Consider the following 24,743-nt stretch of genomic DNA (forward strand, 5'->3'; position numbering starts at 1 on the left):
GCATCTTTGTAATTAACTGTTGCAATTGCAAACCACAATCTTTGGGATTGATTTTAAAAATAGATACAGCATTTACATGTCTGCAATTTTCATTTAAGAATAAAATGTGCTCCATGTAATTTAAAATTCGGCTGCTGAAGTTCATGCAGACTATTTGTGAATTGAAAACTGCAAAACATCTCAGTTCTCTTGAGATTATGGTCACTAAACCACTGGAGTTTTGTTTTCTATTAGAATTACATTGACCAGTCATGAGGACATTTTATGTCTTTTATTATAAACTGTAAATCTGTAGACTTAAAAGCAGAGTGTTTCTGTCTAACTGCTTGTAATTATTCCCCCAAGAGTTGAAATGAACTTGTTTAGCTGTGCTTTTTAGATTATTTTAAGAGAGACCATATACTCAGGGAAGAGTTGATAATTTAAAAATATTTTTCTCAAGGCCCACAGGGCTTAATCAAGTTGTAGCTGTTGTCTGGGTAAAAATTGCACTTCTTTTTCCATGTCTTTTTTTGTCTGAAAGTTAGAATTTGAATTTTGTTTCTGAGATTTTATTTTAAATAACACTGTAATTAGACAGAAATGATGTCAAGTTTACATACTGTGTGGCAAGATGCTGCAGAATATTTTAAAACTGGATTAATATATCTGCTGGCATAGATTAAAGATCTTCACTGTGTGAGTGAACAGTGATGAATACTGTTTTATGGATTATATGTACCTGACCAATGTTCAATAAATAACATGTCTGACAATTTTTTTTAAAACTGAGAACAATGATACTTTGTGTTCATAGTTCTTCAGAATACTCTTTCTTGTCATGGTGAGATTTGAAGAAATACTCATGAAAAGAAATACTCCTATTCAGATTGTCAGATCTGATTTTAATTGTTATCTGTCAGCAGTGTTTGCATAGATTATAGAATTTAAAGTGAATCATCTTCTCACAGCTTCTCCAGTATTTAGATCTCCTACTTGTCAAGAACCAAAAGAAGAGATTATAAAGGAGAGCCTAATCTAGTAAACTTTTTTCTCTCTCTTTCATGCTGCAACTGCTGTCTTTTCTCAAATAAAATAGTACTAAAGGAGTAGAGAACTGAAGAAAATCATCTGTCTGTGTATGTATAAAAACGTATAACAACATTGAACTACTAACTAATATGAAATTTTGAAGAAAAGTATAAAGAGCTAGAAATAAGTGACAAATGTAGCAAAGTGAAACATGTTAGGTCATGCTTGACTAGCCAGATATATTTAAATATATAACTAGTTTTCTAGACCAAGGAAATTTAGTAGATTCATTGATCTAGACTTCATTACAGCTTTTGTGGTCACCTACACCTAAAAAAGAATTAGAAAAGATTAGCAGACAAGAGGTGTGGGTAAAATGTAAATTACTGTGCCAAAAGGCATTGAGCCTAATGGGCTTCTTAAAGACCATTCACTTGTATCATGAAACTTGTTTTTCTTGTTCTGATGGCATCGTAAAAAGTAGAAGGCTCCGATAAAATTTGCTGGCAGTGCAGCACCAGGAGACATATGGGAAAGACTGAGATATATAGTCATAATAAAGGCAGATTTGATTTTAGGATGTATTTAAAGGTATTAATGACACTGGATAAGGCACTAGTAAAATCCTTCTGGAGTACTGGGCATGGTTTGTACTGTGACTGTAGTAAACTCAGGTGTGAGCAGAGGCACAGATGAATTGTGAGACTGACCAAAGGAGTAGTGTATCTAACAACACAGCGTTGATATGGTTAACACAATAAAGTTACTTAAACTGTAAGACCGTTTTGACTTAAAAAAAATAAATTGGCAATTAATGCATCTAGAATGGAAATTGGATTATTTACAGTAGTCATGAGTGTGAAATTCAGGGAAGAAGAATGTACCTGGGCTTGAATTGGAGCTTGATCTGTTTGTGAAAGGGGTTACATAGAGTGGTTCCCAACAATATAAGGGTGTGGCTTCTAGTTCTGCATTTGAAGTTCCTGTGTTCCAAGTTTATTTAATTGCCCTTGTAGTGCAAGATCTTGCTGAATTTCTGCTTTATATCATTTCATGTAATTCACATATTAAGTGCTGAGAATGCTATAAATGGAATGTCTTTATGTGAAGCTTTAAAATCTTTGACACCTGATTAATTAATAGCTGAAAGACAATACTTGTATATTAACACAATCAACCAACAGCTGTGGAGGCATGTACTTCAGGCCATTGAGGGTCCTCCATGCTAATAATTTATTTCTCAATTCCAACCGGGCCAAACATTCTAGCAAAATTATATTTTTCCAACATGTAAAACACATAAATTGAAAATCAGTAAAAAAAAGTGGAAGTTGAATACTGTTCAAAAATGGTATTTTATTTTTAGCTTGTTCATGTAGATTTGTGTATATAGGATAAACTTGGGAAACAGTCTGACAGACTTCTGCACCGTTTTAGTGGGACCTAATGTTGTCTAATATGGCATCCAAATACATGTAGAAAGAAGAGCATATGGAAGAAACTGATTGATTTACCTGGGTCACCTGTAAGAGATATGTTTCATATTAATCAGTATCTTTTTCATAAATAAAACTTACTTTAAAATTATTGTGATGTTTATGGATAACCTGAGATGTGTGAAATGATTTGCAGCCTGATTTGAAGTGCCTACTTTGTGAAGGTTATGTGTAGCTGTAATCAAAAAGGACATAACTCAGTAACAAAGCTCCAGACTCTGGATTTAAGTACTGCAGTAGAGTGAAGACTCCAGCATTAGGCATCTCTGAATGATTATCAGGTGAGGTGAGGAGGCAGGTGATTTTGAGGGCTGATACAAAGTTCTTACCTGCTGAACAGGCATCCTGTAAGAAACAGTATGTTGAGTGATTAATCTAACTCCTCTCGAGCTTGTCAGGAGTGTGAACATTAGAGTTGAGAACGCTTGGAACATTTTTATATGCGTAAGATCTGGACTGCTGTGTTTTCCTGAGTATTTGAATTAACAAGGCTCTGTTTTTATGTGAGGGATAATGCCCATATTTTTCAGGATGCCATGACAGTAATGTATCGAACAGCAATTCCCTATTGGAGTGTGAAGAAATTTCAGCTGGGAGTACATCTTCACAAGAATACTGTTAGCTGTGTGCCATAGAAAGTTGAGGAGTCTAAGAGGGTAGCAAAAGGGAAGATTTTTCAAAAATAAGCATTCTGGGCCACAGAGCAGCCAGGGATGCAGGATTCTTGGTGCCCGTGGCAGTAAGACAAGAGAGGAGTTTAATCTGTAACCAGAAAATAAGACATTCGTCTAGCACAGGCAGGTACGGATTTTCATCCTTGCTTTCAAGATTGTTTAGATCGTTTAACATTTTAGACTGTAATTGAGTAAAAACTAGAAATAATCTACAGCCTAGAAACCACAGTCTTGACACCTAGCTAAATTAACTAACTACTATATCACAGAATTTACAGTCTGCTCATGGGAATTAAGAATTCCCTTGGAGTGAGAAGGGATCATACCTACTTCTGCATCTGCAGCCTCGTGGGGGAGTGGATGCCATGCTCTCAGGACTCATGAAAAAGGAGGTTACCATTTTCTCCATGTCCTTTGCACATAATGTCATGAAGACATTTCACATGTGTATAGACTGGAAGACTTTTGTTCTTAGCCAAGCCAGAATGCTTTATGGGCCAAACTTCAGGCGTCTCAAGGCTAGGCTTGACTCACTGTTGGAATTAAATACCCGAATTCTCTATAGATCACATTTTAGGAACCAAAGTAGAGATCTGATTCTTGACTGTAATGAGTAACAAAAGAAGCAATTGCAAGGTAAGTTGTTTAGCTTGTTTAAAATGTACAAAAGCACTATGAATGTTTGGTGAAAGCAATCTCATGTTTTTAATGGGATGTTTAGTGTCTGAAAAAAATATTTATATAATTAATTTCATTACTGCATGTCTACCTCCTATAAAAAGCTTGTCTTAAAATGGAAAGGGCTGTAAAGTTGGCAGATATTTGAAACGAGGATGTTTTAATCCCTATTTAATTGTATGAACTTCACGTTTCAGAAACAATTTTAAAATTACTTCTGTTTTTAAGAAAGGCTCAGGGACTTTTGTAACTTTTAGCATACAAATAATTCTATTATTTCAGTATTATGACTTCTCATGTTCAGTAAAAACAGCATATGAATTGCAGATCCACAGTCTTAAAGACTAGCAAACATACAGCTTATTCTAAAAAGAGTGGAGGAGGTCATGCGGACTATTTACAACAACACTGCTTTACAAGAGTAACAGCTGCACTGTTGTCATATCAGTGGTTCTTTAATGCCTTTCTTTAGATCCTGTTTTTTAAAAATCAGAAAATGTGCTTAATATGCTACCTCACAATGTTGTTTTGGCAGTTATAGGTCATTATGTTTTGGGAATAATAGTTCTAAACAGCCCTGTTGATGGTTAACAGTGAAAGAGGAGCTGAGAGTGCCAGATAAAATAAGCATTCACAGAGACAAATTTCATCTTCAGAATGAATAATACTTCTATTATTTTAATGAAGAAAATGTTTACAGGGTAACATGTATAAAAATGCAGCACTGTTTCCCAGTATTGCTGGTTTATTTTAAACCAGAGCACATAAACAATAATTCTGCATTGAAGCGCGACCACATTCTATTTGGTGATGTTTTCTTTGGAAATTTAAGTATCTTTTACTAGCAGAGGAGGGTGGACAGAAAATGGATTTTGTGCAATATACAAATAAAAACAATCTGTTAGTAAATCTATAAATATATTCTCTTTGTTTTTGAAAACAACAGCAATTTAAAATCCTTTCTTAGTGGGGTGGCCTAAAATTGAAGGAAAATGAAAGATTTATTGTGGTCAGGGGACATTTAGTCAATTGGAATTCACATCCCTGCAGCACTCAGTCAATTAAAGTGGGATGCTAGGATTAATAATCAATAGGTAAAATACATTTTAATCAACAGGTAGAAGAGCATGAATGATTAATTAATGGTGTTTCATTTTATCCCAAGGTGTGCAGAAACAAGAGGTAGTGTGTAAAAGGCTGGATGACAACTCCATTGTACAAAACAATTACTGTGACCCTGACAGTAAGCCTCCAGAAACCCAGAGAGCCTGCAACACTGAGCCTTGTCCGCCTGAGTAAGTCATTAATCACTAAGATGGACAGTGTTTTGCATAGATAGAAAAATCTTTTGAGCAGCTAGTAAAACCTGTTGACCAAATGTGTATAAAATTCTGATCTCGTGTTAGGGTCCTGCCTTATCAGACAGGATATTTGGTTTCTTGATCCTCTGAAATCAGTTGTGGAAAATACATACTTTAACCTAGAGGAAGCCTGATTTGACTGAGGAACAGTGCTGTTTAAACTACAGAAAACAGCTCAGACATTGTCATTAAAAAGGTACTGGCAAAGCAGTTTCTTAGGGTGTAAGTGTCAGATGTGGTGAATAGTGCTCAGGGTAGAACTGGTACCATTCTTAAGGCCACAATGACAGAAGAATCTTGAGTGAAACTAACTTTGCCATAGATATTTATATTGCATACTAAATATTTGCCATATTTTTAAGTATATTATATTAAAATTTTTGTTGGTGTTTATATTAGAAATGACAAACATAGAAACTGCTTGATAGACCAAACCATTTACTGATGATAGTTTTGTCAAGCAACTTTGTCTCCAGGATGCTCAGTGTTGTACAGTAATGCTGTGTGCCTTTATGATTAGGTGCCTACTTGGTTACATCTGTTTATTTTTATTTTTAAAGATCGCTGTATGCTATATATTGAAAAGATAATTAAAAGCATGGCAGCTTATTTGTTCAAAAATGAAACTTGGCAAGGTCCTATAATATAGATTCATCTTACTACAAAAGCTTTGTAGAAACAGTTGTGATACTTTGCACTAGAAAATAATTTCATCAGATGCACTACAGCTCTGTCTTATGTTTTGAGACAAGTAAAACGTGGAAAAAATGGAAGAGATAAAACAGTTAATTGATTCACAAGTTCTGTTTAGTTTGTTTGGTGAGAATCTGTAGCTATATTCTAATTGGGCATGAAAATCATTAATGCTAATTGAACATAGATACTGCACAATAAAGAAGTACTGTGGTTTCTTTTAAATGTCTCTTAGAAACTTTACAGTTGTAGTATAAAGAACACTGGGAGAAATAAGACAAGACTGTGATGCATTAAAATGCCAACAGGTCTTCATGAAGACATTTTTTTTTCCTAGAGTATCTGCTGCTTCCTTGGTGTGGATACTGGTTGCAGGCTGACAGAGCAGTGTCTTCCACACTTACTCCCCCTGTGTCATGTACCATACTTATTTGATATGAACAGAAGTTATTTATAAGAAGCCATTACACTGCTCTAACCTTGATTGTATTTGAAGCTGAATGTGCTGTCTCACAGACATTCTAAAGCAGGTCTAAATCACTGTCCCTGGAGTCTATGTGTAAATGTACGTTTACCCTGCCAGGATGTGCACTTGGATTCTGTTTGGATAATAGTGTTTAACATGGCTATAAGTGCACTGACTAAACTCTCACACCATGTACTTGAGAGCAGAACTTGGGATTGTTCATGGTTGGTTGGTTCCTTTTTAACAAGCACATCCCTCTCCCTTCCTTTGTATGGCTTAACAATTAACAAATTAGCACTGTAAAAGATAGCATTAACATAGTTATTCCAAACTAGTTAGGTTTGGGGTTTTTTTTTTTGCATTGACATTATTTTAGAAACAAAAACGAAGAAAAAAACCCCAACCAACAAAGTGGGATGCTTCTGAATTCTCCATCCAGTACAGCAGGGACACTGATGACCATGGTGAAACTCATGTCATCAACATTCAGAAAATGGGTACTGTGTGTTAGTCAGCATCTGCTTGACTATGTCAGAGCAGATCAGCCCACATCTGCCTCCATTCTGATATTCCCCACAGGGTGAATACAAAGTGCCAAACACCTTAAGGGAGGGTTCTTGATTCCTGATCCTGTAAGTCTACAAGGCTGTTCAAATAACCCGAATAAGTTTGATCCTTTTGTCTGAAAGATTTATTGTCCAGTAATAGTTACTCTTTACATAGAATGGCCAAATACTTCCTTTCTTAATTAACAAATTTTCACTTCCCTTGTGTGGTATACCAAAAGTTATGAAAACATTACTCTTTCTAACTGAATGCCAGTTACATTGTAGTTGATGTCCCTGAGCAGCAGCAAAGACTATGTTTGTTCATGGTATCTTGCTTGTTATTACAATAATTAACAAAGTTCCAGATTTCAAGAAATGATGCACATGTCACGGTTCTATTAATTACGAATAGTACTGTCTTATCATACAGTATAAACATAAAAGGTACCTGAGACTGCACTTGAGCAAATCAGTACCAGCTAGAAATTAACTTCAGTCTCTCCAGACCTCTGAAGAGCTTCTAATTCTCCCTACTGTGGTAAAAGCATAAGTTTGTTGATGAAGAATCACAAATTCTCTTTCGTTGGGAAATTAATGACAGAATATGGCATATTTGTTTGTATCTCTGCATCAATCTAGGTTCATATTTTAATATATTACATGTTCTATAACACACGACAGGATAGCCACACTTTTTTTTTGACAGAGGCTTCAGAAAGTGACAAATCTTATGAGGCAGCTCCAAGCATACCTCCAGGAACATCCACATAGACTGACATGCCTGGCGTTTTCGGCATGTTGGCATTATGTGATAGCATACTAGATTTCACCTTCATCCTTTGCAAGGATGGTTCAAGTGAGTGTATCTAATCATCATACAAAATAGTTTTCATTAAAAAAGTTGCAAAACCACTTTCAGATAAATAATTTCAGGCAAGTCCATTATAAGTCTACTTAAATAGCTGCAGTTTTGTCAGGCTTAACTCTCCTGTCTAACTACTATGGCCTAGGGTGGAAATTGCTGCTCTAGAAAAATGCATAGCAGTAGTATTATTGGAAGATATGATTGCAGTGAGGCATAAATGAAAATGTTCAGTAAAAAGACATTTAAGTTTCTACTTTATTTCACTGTGAATCTGTGATTGTTAGCAGTGATTTAGGCCTAGTAATTTAAACTATTTGCATTCTGGGTTTATGCAATTATCTACTTTGTTTCTGAAAGGTATTAACTGAGTCTCCTAACTTTTTCTATCCAGATGGTTTATAGGAGATTGGTCAGAATGCAGTAAGACCTGTGATGGAGGAATGCGTTCACGAACAGTTCTCTGTATCAGAAAGATTGGACCTTCTGAGGAGGAGACACTGGACACTACCAACTGTTTAACACACCGGCCCATTGAAAAAGAACCCTGTAACAATCAGTCCTGTCCCCCACAGTGGATCGCTTTGGACTGGTCAGAAGTAAGGCAATTTTTGCTGTGTTAGCTCATTGGTAATAGTGGATACAAGAATTAAAGACTACTGAATATTAGTACATTTTCTATCACTGCTTGCTAAGCAAAGGATTAATAAGAAATATAAACCCTCATAGATACAGTATTGAAGCAGTTTTTTCTGTTTCTTCCTGTGTTGTTGGTTCTCTTTTTTTGTCAAACAATTATGACCTGTTTTCTTTAATCATGGTAGAAAAATAATGAGATACAAAATAGAATAGCAAAGTAGTAAAAAAAGAAAACCCAGTGAAACAAAAAACCACTTAGAATAGCCATTTGGTATGAGATAACATTCTTTAAAAGAAAAAAGCAATTTCCATTTCCACTGGTTTTTGAACAGGCAAATAGCTGGATAGTAGAAATGATGGGTTCACAATATGAGAAGCCAGAATAAACTGCTTTTTTTTTTTTTTTTTTCTGAAGCAACCATGCTGATGTAAAGCATCACCTTTCTTAGCACATGCCTCAAGAGGCAGAACTGAAAGTTGGTATTCTCTTTATTAAAGAAATATCTTTTGTTAAGTATGGTGATACCTGTTACAGTATAAGCCAAACTTATACTATACCTTATACTGGTTCAAGTATTAAATTTGAAGATGTGAACCAGTGCATTTGAAAGGACATTTATATGGGACTGCATTTTATGCAAATCAGAATGCAGAAATGTCTGCGTGCTTTTTCAGATTCTTACTATACTGGACTCCCATCTCACCCCACTTTTTATCTCAAAGTGTGCTCTGAAGTACTTACAAATTAGGATTTCTGGAGTTTCCATATCTGTATCCTTGCTGTCAAATGTAGCCTTATCATATAATTGCTATAATACATAAATTGATTAAACCATGTTCTAAAATTAGTTAATTTCAGTGTTTGTCCACTGTTTCTTGGAAAACTATTCCTGAATTCCAATCTTTGGATTGCAAGAAGTGTCCTAATGTTCTAGTTCCATGCCAGTTTATACCTGTTTGCTTTTGTTATCTGAAACAGCCCTTCTTTCTTTCCAGCTATTATTAATCAGAAATTAATCTTGATCACATTCTGCTTTCATGTTTCAGTTTGAAGTCATCCTTCTGGGAAAGGATGACTAGAGTTAATTGTATATGTTGTCCCAGAGGAGGTTTCACATGTGCCTCATTCTTTTGTTTCCTACCTCTACTGAAAATACACGTAACCTGGAATGTATCAGTATACCCTATTTAATTTTAATTACCTCTTTAATTTTATTTATTTATTTATTTATTTATTTATTTATTTATTTATTTATTTATTTATTTAAGAAATGCATGCTCTTGCACGTTGTACTGCCAAAATTCACTTAATTTCAATTATTAATGTCTTCACGGTTGTCCAGCTCTTTCTGTAGAGCATACTTCTGTAACATCAAGGTCAGTTAGTTACCTGTGCTATCTGATAGTTTCAGTAATTTCATAAACACTGAACAATTGAAACCATTTTTATATGAACATCATTAAGTAGACTGGAAAGAAACATGAATCAGATCAGTCCTGTGATCGATCCTAGATGATCTTTCCAGTTATCATCTCTCAAATTCTAAACTTCACTGAGTTGTCAACCCTTTTTCAAATACTTTACTGAAGCCCAGATACGTTAGAGCAGTCCCACTGCCTTTGTCTAACAAAAAAATGAAAGATTACTATTAGAATAAACTGGAACAATCTACCAATGATATACCCATGATTCACTGTATCCCATTTTCTGTATACTTGTTTGCTTTTAAAGAGTTTCATTCAAAGTAAATGATAAATCATTGAATACTGTAAAGAAGGTTGATGTGCCTATAGCTGCACAGATCTCTTCTATACACAGATACTTTTAGTTCCAAGAAGGAAGTCTACAAGCATCACTGTGAGCACCCATAGAAGTGGTACGGAAGGGCTCTTACCATAATTTGTTAATACAGGTAATATAGTTTGCTAAATCACAGAATAGGTGATTTGGAAGGGACTTCTGGAAGGCTTCTTACCCAACCACCCCTGCTGAAGCAGGGCCACCTAGAGCCAGTTACCCAGGACCATGTCCAGACAACTTTTGAATATCTTCAAGAATGGAGACTCCATCCACTATTAGTTAGTAATAATCTAAGCATTATGGCAGTACTCAATAATATCTGCATTAAATTACAGTGCTGTGAGCTGCCATGGAAGCTGCTGTTGTTCATCTCCTTGCTGTCTGAATTGCATGCTTGTATTATCTCCATCTGTTTTTCTTAGCTGAAGAAACTACCTTTGTAGATAATTTTAAAATTGTTATTATTATATACATTATTTTTCTTTGAACAAGAGAGAAATATGTCAATTTGCTGTACTGTTCCATTGGTTTTGCTTTGTAAGGAATTATGAATGAAAGGTCATTTTAGTGAGTGTTTATATCGAAAAATCTTCTAAAATATAATGTGAACTGAATTTTTTTTGTTTTCATTAACTTACCAGAGAGATGCTTTTCTTATATTCTGAATGTCCTGTTATTTGTACTAAGATTTTGTTAATAATCCACTACCATAAAACAGGTAAGTCATTCCCAGACTATACATTAATCTGTCTCTATTTTTATTCAATTTAAGATAACACATATTTTTTTGAATCAATTCTATAAAAAGTTGTCAGCTTTATATCCTGACACCTGTAGAAAAGTGGTTTCAGCAACTTTCCTCAGTGTAGATCAGCATCTGACTTGAAGACAGGGAAAGGAGTGAGAAGAAAAGAATGGATGGGTGGGAGGGGATGTTCTGTGGAAGACTCTATGCTACGTCTGTGGCACTGTTTGTAAGCTCTTTGCATTTGTTGTAACAGTACTTTATTTCCAGCTGGAGTATCTAGGCATCATCTGAGCAAGTTACAGAGCCATAAATACATGTTGTCTATATACTGTTGCCCTTTAGCTGCATCTTGGAGGCATTGCTCATTAATACATCATACTTAGAGCTATCAACATTGCCACCCTCATAAGAATATTGAAGAACTTTTCAAGGCCTTCATATCCAGCCTTTTATACAGCAGAAGCATGTTATAATTTGGAACAAAATCATTCTAATCTAAAGATTCAAGCTCTGCTAAGCTTCTGGTTATGACGGTATTTAATTAGAATTGTGAAAAAGTGCCAACTCCTTTCTGGTATGAATTTTGCCAGGTGTAGCTTGGCAAACTGTCCTGACTGATGATACCATTTTAATATAATGAGAAAACCAGCTTTTTTTCTGTTCAGGGTTCCCAGAAATAGAATCTATTAAAATCCCTATAGTAATATACATTTATATAAATTTATTTAGATAATTTTCTGACAGAAGCGTGAAAATGAAAACAAGAGTGAACTCAATAAGTGGAAACTTGAATACTGCTTCAGTTGAAACCAATAGCAAACCTTGCTACTTTTCTCTGAAATGCAAATTGGAAGTTTTGTTTTCATACTCAAACTAGCCAATACATGATACAAATTAAACAATTATAGAACTCTTTTTTATATGCTAATGAACTTGTTGAGCATCAGTATAGTTACACATTTTTTTTTAGTCTTCAATGATAATTAGTAAGAAATTATGTGTCTCTTTGGTAAGAGAAACAAACAGTTTGTAAACACAGAGATTAAGTCCTTAGGATAATGGAAAAGGTCTTTTACCAAATAAAGTTAACAGTGTTTTGCCCAGTGGAATGTAGTCATGCTCAGGTAGTGTCAGTTTTGCCATAACATTTTTCACACTTTGCGGTAGTTGAGCTTTGACTGAATTATTCTGCCCACTGTAAATTACTCTTTTTGTATTTTTTCAGATAATAAAATAAACCAACAAAAAATAAACTAAGGATTTTTGAGAAGTGCCTTATCAGACAAGCAGATTTACTTTGCATTCTTATTACCATTAGTCATGACTTCCACTGAGTCAAAAATTCTAGAAGCATTTAGTAATGGAAGAAACTTTTTCCTGGTTTTGTTTGTCTGGGTATTTTGTCTTGCATTTGCTTTAAAGACATACTTTTTTGATAGATTCTACTGATGCTTTTTATTTTTGGTGATTCAGTATTATTGTAGGCAACCTATTTCCTTACTTCACTTTCATTCCTGGAGACTGGGTGTAGTCCATCTTATTTAGTGGAATTTTGACTATGACTCCACAGAAGTGTTTTTTTAAGGGATGTTGTTTTCTTCCGGTACCAGTAGCTGAAAGAAGATTTTTCTCAAATGGCAGTTTAGACATAGATAAAAGAACATATCTTCATGCAGGACTAGGAAATAGTTGAAACTAAACTCAAATTTTGATCCTCTAACTCTTGCTTATTTGGTAACACATTCTAGAGATTGTGAAACAGCACAAGCTCATTGGGTTTTGACAGTTTTTACGAGGTTCTTTCAACCTTGTTTCTTTTCTGTTTGTTTTTGACAGAATGCTGTCACTAAAAGGTTGAATGCAAGTGATTTTTAAGAACTCAGCTAGGAAAGGGCACTTCCTTGTAGTTCCTGCTTAAAAGTCATGCATTTTACAGGAAATATTTGTGGGAGAAAATAAACACAGCATTCTATGGAATTTGGACCAGAACTGAGTCGTCATCGTGATGCTGAAGACCTCACATACTCCCTTTTTTTGTCTCTATTTAGATTAATATTCTTCTTTCAGTTCAGCCAGAGATACAGAGATCTTTCTTCTCTTACTTTCCTTCTTTCCCTAGTTTTCCAGAAGGCAGGTACTTCTGGGGGTTAAAGATTTGGGGTTAAAGCCCCTTCAGTATGAGGGTGATTGAACCCGGCCATTCGGTATCAGAATTCCAAACACTGAACTACTATAGATAAGGAGGCAGTACATTGATAGGGCAGAAAAGGATAGGAAAGGAAAGATTAAATTTTGAGGGAAGTGATTATATACCCATTTTGTAGTTCTGGATTCTAAACTTTGGATAATAAGATTTGGGATAAACTTGTCCATTCTGTTTTCACTAGTTTAGGTGGCTCCCGCTGCGACATTTTCTTAAAGATCTTGTTTTGAGGTATATACACCTTTACATATGCATAGGGAATATCAATACCTTACCTTGTTTTAAAAATTCTTTAAATTAGGCAGAGATGTTTCAGGATTAGTCATACAACAGTAAAGTTGGGATCACTCAAGTAATTTTTTTGAAACTTAATCTTAGGGGGTTTTCTGCTTTCCGCAGTTATATACTGACCTGTTTTGGATGTGTGGAAGGCTTTTGGTGTGCAACCACTTAAATACTGCTCCAGTTCCACATAATACTATTTCCAAGATAACGTTTTGTCACTGGGGCTGCTTAAATGTGAAAGGCAGCTCTACTTTAGCATAATCTGAATGTAAAGTTTGTTATCAGAAACTGATTTTGGTCCAAATACTGCAGATATGCTTATGGGGTAAAGATTAACATGCCAATAAGGAATTCTGAAATGGTGCTTGCAAAATCTTCTGGTCAGATGTTAAAGAGGGACTGATTTGGGGAAATTCTTGAATTTTAATTTTGTTAACACTTGCCATTCCCAGTTCTGCAGTTGTGCTAATGTAAATGACAGTTAATAGTAGCGAAAAAGGAAGAAAAAGTGGGAGAAGGCAAATATGAAGAGAGAGAAGGAAAAGCAGAGGTCATCAGACCTGCTTCTTTTCAAATTACTCTTTATTATCTGCTTGCTGTTAGGACGAGCAGGGGAGTGATAAAAGGTGGAAAAACAAGAACTGTGTGAAAACAGGATTAAAATTTAAATAGTAAAACAGAGAAAAGCATGCATTGTAAGAGAGGGTACAGTATTTCTGTCTGAATTGTCTGGTTTCTGTGGAGTCCAATAAAGCATTTATTTTCCAATATGCATATGTGAAAATGTGTTCATTATAGCTCAGTATTCTGTAAGTGAGGTGGAGAAATACTGTACTAAAGTCATATGAAGAACAGAGTGTTCTACTTTTAATTTCTGAAATGTACGGTCAAGTTTGTTTCATAATAGTGCTACATGTGGCAGACCTTTCTACTTTGCAGCAAAGTGCTTTTCTTAAACCTAACCTGCAGGCCCTTATGTGTAAAAGTAAATAACACCACAGCCTAAATATGAACAGCAAAGGAAATCTCCTTTTATCAAATTAAAAAGGATAAAAACTTGAACTTAATAAGCAATCAACAGTTAGCTTGTTTGTGTTTCTAAAGATTTTAAAATTATCATCATCATCATCATCTTGGGAAAATTGTAATTATAATTTAATTGTAAGACCATAAATATATTATCCTGTTTTCCATAATCACATTTCCAACTCTTTTATTGACTTGTTACTAAGATTTTTCATTATTTATTCACATCAATATTTTTTCAGTGCACACCAAAGTGTGGCCCAGGATTCAAACACCGAATTGTTCTGTGCAAAAGCAGCGATCTTTTAAAAACTTTTCCAGCTGCACAATGCCAAGACGAAAGTAAACCCCCCGTCCGCATCCGCTGTAGTTTAGGCCGATGTCCTCCTCCTCGCTGGGTTACTGGAGACTGGGGACAGGTAAGATAGTTCATATAAGTATTATTTTGCTATTAGTCTCCTACATGTTAGCACCTTCTAAGGAGATGATGTTGCTGGAAATGGATAAGGGATGGTTCCCATGATGAAACAAAAGCTTCTCCCCTGTTTGTCTCAGATTGAAATGTGATGCTGAATGATGTTTGTCTGCTGAACTATAAAGGATTTGCTAACAGCCATCTGGTTTCTACTGGATGAGTTTCTGTATGCATTTTCTAAAAAAATTAAATAGTCCTTATTACAGTTTTTCTGGAAGGGGATTTTGGAATGCAGCAATGTTGCAAGGTTTAGCATTTTTAAAACACATTTAACTTCCTAGAGAAAAAAATCCAATTCCTGTTTCAGTGAGATATATATATCTCCACCAAAAAGACTTTGAGATCTATATAATTTTATGTAAAACACACTGAATTACCAGGCTGGGAGCTCAATTGTTACAGAACAGGCTGAATAGTGCTGCCATTATGCAGTGATTCTAAATACGATATAGTGAGTTTCCTTCTTTCTCGATGTTTATGCATCTCAGTTTTGATCAGTGACCTATTTTAAAAATAATAAATGGATGTTTTGGTTTCTAAGTTTGCTGAGTAATTTGCCACTAAAGAAAATAAAATACATTAGCTTAACTAACCAAGGGACAATAATTCATTATATTAGAGTCTTACTGGCTTTTCTTTTACAGTAAGTTGTTCAGATACACATTTATTTAAATTGATATTGCACTAAACCCACTGTTTAGTTACAAAAATTAAAAAATATTTTGAAACAGCAAAGTATTTTTGTTTGAAAGATAGTTTCCTCTTGCCTTAAAAAAGACCTCTAGTGTATTTGAATTCTTGCTGTCTTTGGTTCTTCTTCTTTATTCTAAAGTGATTCTTGAAAACATGCACTTAAACTCAGACATATGAAATAATGCAAATTAAATTATATTCTTATACCTCAAGTCTGTACTGTTCAGGGAGCCAACATTCATTGTGTTTTATTTTCTTTGAAAGGCAAGTGCTCACATATACTGTCAAAAAGGAAAAATTCTTAAAATATTTTAGGAAAATTATTTTCTGCATTAGACAAATCTCTTCAGATACCTGCCTTCCTTAAAATTTGTGCATATGTACTGTTCCTGATTGCTTTCCTCTTATCTTGTTTTATATTTTAAAATTGGATCCAAGTTGTTTTACTTTTTTATCTTTCTTATTTTTAGTGTTCTGCACAGTGTGGTCTTGGGCAACAGATGAGAACAGTACAGTGCCTCTCATACACCGGACAAGCATCCAGCGAGTGTCCAGAAACACTCAGACCTCCATCAATGCAGCAGTGTGAAAGTAAATGTGACAGTACTCCCATTTCCAACACAGAAGGTAAGTTTGCCATCTTAATGTAATTTATTCTAGAAAGAGTCTAAAAGTTGAAATGACATCAAAAATGTCAAAATGACATCATCTCTCAGACTGTGAATTAATTTTTTACAATAATTTTCTAATTAGTCATTGTAGTTCAAAGGTGAAGTCAAAAATTTAAATACAGGTTCTTTGTTTAAAAAAAGACCCTTATAAATATATAGCCTAAGTCATGGACAAACTACTGTTGTTTTGTGTTATTAGTTTTCCAGTCTCTTTATTGGTTCAGTGGAAATGTCCTTAATAGCAGGGTGATCATGATATACTTCTCATCCACTGACCTTCTACCTGCTCCATCAGTGATTAACATAACAATGTAGTGGTAAAAATAGTTAATTACATGTTCACTGAAAGACTGGGACCATAGATTTAATGCTACATGGTGCTACGAGCCTGTTCTTTGACTTCAGCTTCCTCCAATTAACTTTCAATTCCTTGGACTTACAATGCCTGTTTGAACTAATTACAGTATTTTTTTACATGATTAGGTCTAATCAGACTATTAACTAGCTTCATCATAACATTTTTTTGCTAGAGGATATATTAGATAACATTGTCAAAATAAGATTACTAATGTTTATGAAGGGCTCCATATCTGTGCTCATAAACTGTTAGGAAATGCTGTCTTCAAAGTAGGATTGGAGTGCTAGTCAGCAAGAAAAAGAGTTTCCTTATTGATTGTAAAACTGTAGAATAGTTTACCTTTGTGTGCAAGGGGAAAAGAAATAAAAAATTACCAAAACATACATGTCCAAGAATCAAGAAAGATTGCACAGCAGTAATAGTTCTTTTAAGACAGTTATTCCCTGTATTTTACATTCTCTAAATTTTGAGTACTTGACTGCAATGTCACTAACACTGCTCTGTAACTAGTCTCTCTGCAGTATATAACGGAGTATCTTTTACACAGCTTCTCCAACTACATTGGAGTTTAATATTTATGGAACAAATAATAATCTGTTTTTAAATTTTTAATAAAAAGGCCAATTTTGGTTACAGTCTACCCGGGTTTGGTGTTCATTCAATACCTACTGTATCCATTCAGGTTCATGTCATAGATTCAAAGTTGTCATAAATGTCTGTCAAATGAAGACGTCTGTGATGAAATGGAAGCATACTAACATTTTCCCAGAAATACACTGATGATTTAGTGTATAAGCACCATAATTTACTTCTTGGAAGTTTTAATTTTAGATAGGCTTATCATCCCATGTCACCATTTGAAAAAAATCTTTATAATAGGATTTTCCTTGGTTATTTTAATTCCCATTTTTATGTTTAGTGCTCTCAAGTAATCTTTATGTGGTGATTATTAATCTAGGAAACTCTCTGCCCTTTAAAGCTTAAAGGCTAAATGATATTTTATTTCCAAACACAGATGTTGACTTTTGCAAAGTAAGGAAGGTAATAAAGTGCTTATAAGTGGACACGATTTAGTTCATAATATCAAGATGACAAGATCATATTGTAATTTATAGTCATTGTGTTAGTTGTTCTTTAGTATTATCAGGAAAATAAGCTAATCTCCCACAGATTAATACAATCAGGGGTTTTCTCTGTGTACTATATACACTGGGCAGCCATGGTCTTATTTACTGTGGGACTGTGCAGGGTATCTATGAAAAGCTGGTTGGTAATAATGATTTTTAAAGGACCTACACCTTCCCTGGAAAATTTTCGTGATCCACGACTAGAAAATGTTGAAAACCATTTACATGGTATTCCAGATGGACTTCAGCTTTTTGGCCTGTACTATGAGTGGCCCAGACGTGAGCCAGCTCCTTACTGACAGCCATGCAGCCTCGTTAGAACAGTTAGGAAGTATCGAGGGGAAAAAAGATATAGCAGAGTCTCTTCCAATAGGTACAGTTCCCAACATGTTGCCACTTAGCATCCCATTTTTGCTTAAATCCCACATTGAAGATATTTACTGGAAATCACTGATTTTTTGTAAATGATTAAGTGGCTCAAATGGCTCCAAAGTAAATATCATGTCAAAATTCATTGAACAATTTAAAATACCTACATCCTTTCAGAAGTATCTTGCTGCAATCCATGAAATACTGACAGTGCCCTATTCCAGAATTAAACAAAAATTTTGTCTTCAATGTATTTTTTCAATACTTTGGCAAGTATTTCTTAAATACATATTCTAATTTATACGCATTTCAGAGCTGTTATTGAATACTGAATATAAGAAGCATAAAATAAGTATTTGCAGAATAGTGTGCGTGCATTGCATATTTTCTGCCTTAAAGGATCCTCTTAGGCACAATAGAAGCTGACATCTCCTGTATTAGTAAAGTGTTAGCTTTTAAACAGAGAGGCCTATCTTTTTCAGCATACTAGAGATGATGGAAGGCTTGTAAGATTTCAAGAACTAACTAATCCTAAGGAGCACAGCTATTTTTGGAAAGGTAATACTTCCTAAGAAAGAAATATTTGAGTTCTGGTATTTCCTTGTGAATGTTATTTGTGAGAGGGGCATACTGTGCCTGTATGCTCGCTTCTGTGTCTCTCCAGGTGCAGTGGGATGTGAACAGTGAATCACTATTTGAGTTTCAGGGAAGGAGTCAGTTCTCTCAGAGGGAGGGTTCTGCCCCCTCGGAGTGCATTGTGCGTAGCAGAGACTTTGTCCATGTGCCACTTAGTAGCACTGCCTCGTGTTTTGGGCCCAACTGTGGGGCAAAAGCAACTTCAACAACATGTCATTGGTTTGCAGCAGGGTCAGACTAACAGAAGGGATTTCTTTCCTATTTCAAATCCCAGCAAACTCCCCGATTCCCTTCACTTTGCCAAGCTCCAGTACTCACAGCCTGAGGAACCCATTCAATAATTGCTGGACAATTTAGTTTTGCTAGCCCAAGATAAAACACATATTTTTGAGGAGTCTTGAGCCACTCTGCAGTATAATGATTGTGTTGGTAACATTTGGAAGCCCTTTCTTGGGGAAGGTATATGAGAGTCAAAATTTGGGGGATACAGAAATAGTAAAAGTAAGTTACAATACATCTTGTCACATTTTACATCTGCTTTAGCTCTTTGTTTTCTTTAAACTCTTCATTGGTGATTTAGAATACTGTAGACAAGGTTTTGACAGGCTGCCACTGATGGGGTTAAGATTGCATTTGCTGCTGGAAGTGAATTACAGGCAGCATGTACCATGTGATTTGAAATGTTTTCAGAATTATTTTGTTCTCTTAATATATGTATATGTATGTGTGTATATGTGTATATCTGCTGAATCTAGTGTGCTAAAGGCCATATGAAGCTTTACCTGAAAACTGTTCTATCTTTTTTTATGTCATTTCAGTTTTCCTTGTATTTTGTGTGACATGTCTTTGCAGTCTCTTTAGCTGAAGGCACAGTGACATTCTGTGGTTTTATTACTGTAACATAATATCATAGTATTGTCTGATCTAACCACAAAGTTCAGGATAAGGGGAGTTCAATACATGTAGCTTACTCAAACTTATTAACAAAAAGGGCTCTGCTAAAACTTTTCCATTCAATCACAGTGCTATGAATAATAGGCTACTTCATCAGCCACCATATCTATTTCAAAACTGATTTTTAGAACAGAAGTTGTGGGCAACTTCCAGAATGTTGTCTCACTGCTGTCCAAATGGCATTGGCTGAACAGGGTATAGTTTTAGTCAAGAGGAAGAATAACTCAAAGAAACATGAAATAGGATAATTTCAAATCCTGCTTTTAGCAAAAATGCAGTTAGTGGCTTTACTTGTATTTAACTAAATACAGTGTGTATGGGGGTTATTTTGGGGATTGAGAGAATTTTTTACTTCTCATCAAGATCAAGTGAAACTTTTTATTCCTCACTTCATTTATAATTCACCATCTACCTCTCCTATATTCCCAGTATTCACAAACACAGGGACCTGAAATATTTCTGGAAGACATTTGACTTCTTTTGGGAAGAGTTTTTGAAACTCGGTGAAACACAGTGACTGTGTGCAGTTGCTGATAGAGAAATACTTTTCACCAGCTATCCCAATGTCTTTTCTCCTGGCATCCAGTTCTGTTTCCAAATTGAGAATTAAAAAATTAGAAAAGGAATACATAAAACATTGGGAAGGTGGAGTGAAAAAAAATACTATTAAAGCACTGTATCTGTGTTAATGAAAGTTTAAATCATTTTGTGACCTATATTTATCTAACTAAAAGCACGTATTTTGTCGTTGTCAGAAATACTGTTTAGCACAGACCCTTTCAGCCTCACTAATGCATTCCTATCTTCAGGTATTAAAAATTCTCATCTGCACTGAACTTGCTACTAAAGTATCCTTGCAGCATGAGCTGGCATGAGCTATCACTGTCCCTAACTACTTGTTCCAGAGCAAAAATAATGTACTAGGAGATTTTATGTAGAAGAAATACAGACAGGAGTAGCTGAATGGTTGTACATGCTGACTGCGTTTATTTCGCTATTACTTTTTCCTTTTCTTACCTGTTTGGTGTGTCTGTTGTCTCTTTCCTATTTGGCTTACAGAAATCTTGGAGTCAGGAACTGTTGTTCTGTCAGGCCTTGGAGCAACAGCATTCTGGCCTCCAGTCTTTGCTTCTAGATAGCAGATCAGTACAGAATATGATAATGGTCAGAGTATTGCTAGTTTATCTCGTTATTCACATACTCTTTAAAGCTGTTGTAAATTGAAAAAGATTGTAGGAGGAAGCCAGTATCCAGTGCAACCTTAAAAGCGTAACAACTTGCAGCATTCTTTTGAGACAATTAATTTTCTGAGAAATTAATCTGATTTCATTTATACCATCACTTAATTTTTGTAATTCAAATTTATGGGGTTTACTTTTTCTCCTTACATATCTCTTCCATCTTCCTGCCCATGAATCAAAGTTCTTTGCCAAAGTCCTCTTTTAATACCAGTCTGGAAGGAACTGCTCAGATGCTTTTGAGTGAAAATCCCCTATCAGGCATCTGTCACAATGTTCACTCCAGATCAAAGGAAATCTGCAGCAGCAACATCTGAACTGTAAAACCTGAGATTACCCCTGAGCTGTCAAATACAGCTGTATCTCCAGCCAGATCAGAATAAGAAATGGGCATGGACCAAACTATTCACTTCCCTGTTCCCACCTTCTTTCTACAGATAGGAATCTGAGCCAGAGGAGAACCACAGCATATTCCAGCAGTGCTCCTGTAATGTACCCCACAAGTCAATTTAGATACAACTTGTGTGGGATGAAGGAATCCTTCCTCTATGTGGTTGAGCTCTTGCTCTCCCTTCCTGGGAGAGTTACCTGCCAATATGACAAGGGCTGCTGAAGCAGTAAGCCCAGCATATAGGGAAAACACAACTATGAAAAAAAGCTCTTACATGTCTGTTACAGGCATAAAAATGGCTTTTCCTCCTGTATAAAAGAAATTGTGGGTGTGTGGAACCAAGCCTAAAGTGTAATCCACCATCCAGTCCGGTCACTGAACTCACACTATTGGTGCCTTTATTCATAACACTCGTCAGTTTCTCCATCCCTCTTAGCTAAAATGCACATTCTATTTCAAGGATTCTTACAAATGCAGAGGCATGGTACCAAATAGTGAAAATTGTGTTAATTTTTGGATAACCTCTCATGGATGGATAAAATAACTCCCGAGAAAGAAGCTATATATATATAAAAGTATTGTTAGAAAAATGACTCACATTTCCTAGCTGTCTAAAGTGATCATTTATCCCAATAAATGATAGTTCTTCCAAGACAAAGTGGGCACACTTGTAAATGTCTGGGCAAGAAGCCCTGCAAACTTTTTTATGGCTTTTTAAGATGTGCTGTGTGCACAAGACTGGATAACAAAGAGCAGTTACAGAGAGGGCAAGGTGGATGGATAAATAAGCAGCATGTCAAATTTTCTTTGTAATTTTTATTTCTGATTTTTTTTTTCTCTTTAATGCTTTTAATTATTAGAGTGCAAAGATGTGAACAAAGTGGCATATTGCCCACTGGTGCTGAAGTTCAAGTTCTGCAGTCGAGCATACTTCAGACAGATGTGCTGCAAGACCTGCCAAGGACACTGACCCACAGAAAGCACAGGAATGTGCCTTGTTATTATCATTGTGGAAGAGCGTCCATCAAAGAGAGCCACACAGCGGAATGAGATTGATGTCCTTGCAAATGCATTACCCTGTGGAAAACGTAACCACTGGTCAGCCCCAGCTGACAGGATTTCAATATTATTTTAACTTCTGTGAAGTGGGATTTATTAATCCAAAGTGCTGGACACAGTATAAGGAGGGCATGCCAAATTGGAAAGATCCACACAACACATATAGAATAGCTTACTGTGGAACATTTGTGTTCTTGACTAAATCCAATAGTCTGTTTACCTCCTTGGACCATTAAAGTAATTTTTATTATGGACTTAGCAATGACACTGAATCCATTTGTATTTAAAACTGTTTAAAATGTAGCTGTTATGACTTAGTCTACTATGGAAGTAAAGAAGGATCAAAAAAACATTAAGTCATAGCTTAAAAATGTTAACTATTTTATCTCACAACACAGCACCACAATTTAAATTATAAAATGAGCTTGGAAATGTTATTTAAGGAGCAGAAATTAAAAAAAAAAAAAAGTATTTTTCCTTCATTCCACCTAATTCCCTTTGGAGTAATCCATATTTCCTGAACACTGCTGTGAGCCATATATAAAGCTATACTAAATAGAACAACCGTGAGGGACTTAGTTTTAAGAGGTGCAACAGTTATTGCAGTGGTGCATGAAATACGAGTGTGCTATGAAACAAAATGAAATCTGTGTTGCAGGTTTATGGCCATTTTACCATTGTACAAGTGAAGCTGAGATTTCCACTGAAAGGGAACATTTGGAGGAGGCGGACTCCAACAGTGGTGAAGACCATATTGCCAGCTTCTTCACTACTACGGTACAGGTTGCTCAGAACTTACTTTGACTCCAGCTCACATTTGTTTACAACACCAGCCACAAAGAAGAAGTAACTTTGTGGGCATCTAGATCTGATTTACATGTTACTTTTGATTCTCCAAAACTAAGAATTCCAGTGCAGAATATAAGCCTATTGTGTAATAGCAGCAGTCCTTTGAAAAGCTGAAAGTTAAAATGGAATCCAGGTGTTCACTTTGATACCATAGCAGAAGGGCATTTGTTTATGAGAAAGAAAATGTGAATGTGCAGTTCAGGAGACCACATCTGAGTGGGCAAGAATTACAACCAAAGAATAAACGACTCATGGAGGTATCTAGGTTCAGTTCAAATGGGAAGTCAAAAGTGTGCTTGAGCCAAGAGGCCTGTTGGACTGTCAGAAGGCACACTGGAAAAGGGGTGGCTAGGATGAAGTCTGGCCACCTTCACCTAAATGGCCAGGTACGTATTTAAAGCTGGACCATATTTAAAGCTAGGGCAGCTTTCAGCATGAGACTGAAACAAACTCATGCTTCTGGATTAGTAGCTGGATGCTTTAACTTTTCTGCCACCATACTCCATTTATTTCATATTACCATAGTTTTAATATTCACCAAATACTTTGTATTTTTAAATGTGAAACCAAAATACTTAGGCAAGTAACATTCAAGAATATACCATTAAAAGTTAATTCTTGTGCCTTTCTTCCCCTTCACTTTTCAATAACAGACTCGACAAGGGAGATAAGGAAAGTAGATACTTGTTTATATTAGTACATTGTACTTGAACACTTACGCTTTGCAGCAGGTACTTGGAATGTGCTTTTTTGTCCAACTATGCCTCCTTTGTTGTAGTGCAATTAAAGTTATGTGAACAATAACGTGTTACAAATTCTAACTCAGCACTTTTTTTAAAAAGTACTCTTTTCAGTGAAAAATAATTTCAGAGTATCCTGAAATTGAAGTGTAGCAGTGTATTTTACCAATAACAAGCCAGATGTGTTACACACTATTTACTAATGTGAATTAATGTGGAACAGTAGATATTTTTAACAGGACCCTTACTATGAAATCCCCCCCCAACTCATTGACAATCTGTCCATGGGGTTTTGTGTAGCCCATGTATTCATGACCATCAAATTCCTGTCATCTGCTACCTCTTGCCAGTATTTCCACTTCTGTACACCTGTGACCAGTGGAATTTATTCTCAGTTGGCTTGCATGTATTCACATATGCTTATTTGCTGCTCTCATTACCATGTGAACAACTTCTGGTAAAAGTGACACCAGTAGAAGAAAAAAAAAAAAAAAAATAGTCCTCCTCTGTTAAGTGAATTGACTTTCCATATCCTTTTGACAAAACACCTTGGTGCTACCATGTCCTGGTTTGGTCAAAAATATGATGAAAGGGAAAGGGATTGCTAAATCATTCCCTAAGCAAGAGACCTCTTTGTATCAAGGTCCAGTTTTCTCCAGGGCATGATTTTGTTTTATCAGCTAATGTATCTT

The 24,743-nt window shown here is 35.5% G+C and overlaps 1 protein-coding gene across 3 annotated transcripts in view; it reads left to right on the forward strand.

The window, feature by feature from the left end:
• ADAMTS6 (ADAM metallopeptidase with thrombospondin type 1 motif 6) overlaps positions 1-24,529 on the forward strand; it is a 150,793-nt gene extending 126,264 nt beyond the window's left edge. For 2 of the 3 annotated variants that reach the window (XM_026865742.1, XM_026865743.1), the window contains exons 20-24: positions 5,025-5,154; positions 8,184-8,388; positions 14,734-14,910; positions 16,130-16,286; positions 22,264-24,529. In XM_026865742.1, the coding sequence (XP_026721543.1) occupies positions 5,025-5,154; positions 8,184-8,388; positions 14,734-14,910; positions 16,130-16,286; positions 22,264-22,373 (779 nt within the window). In that variant the 3' untranslated portion in view covers positions 22,374-24,529. Of the gene's footprint in view, positions 1-5,024; positions 5,155-8,183; positions 8,389-14,733; positions 14,911-16,129; positions 16,287-22,263 lie in introns of those variants that run through there. The other variant, XR_003400093.1, reaches the window with a different exon arrangement.
• Positions 24,530-24,743: the final 214 nt, after the last annotated feature.

This window comes from Athene cunicularia (genome assembly GCF_003259725.1).
Source record: "Athene cunicularia isolate RWA chromosome Z unlocalized genomic scaffold, athCun1 chrZ_part1, whole genome shotgun sequence".
Classification (NCBI taxonomy): Eukaryota; Metazoa; Chordata; class Aves; order Strigiformes; family Strigidae; genus Athene; species Athene cunicularia.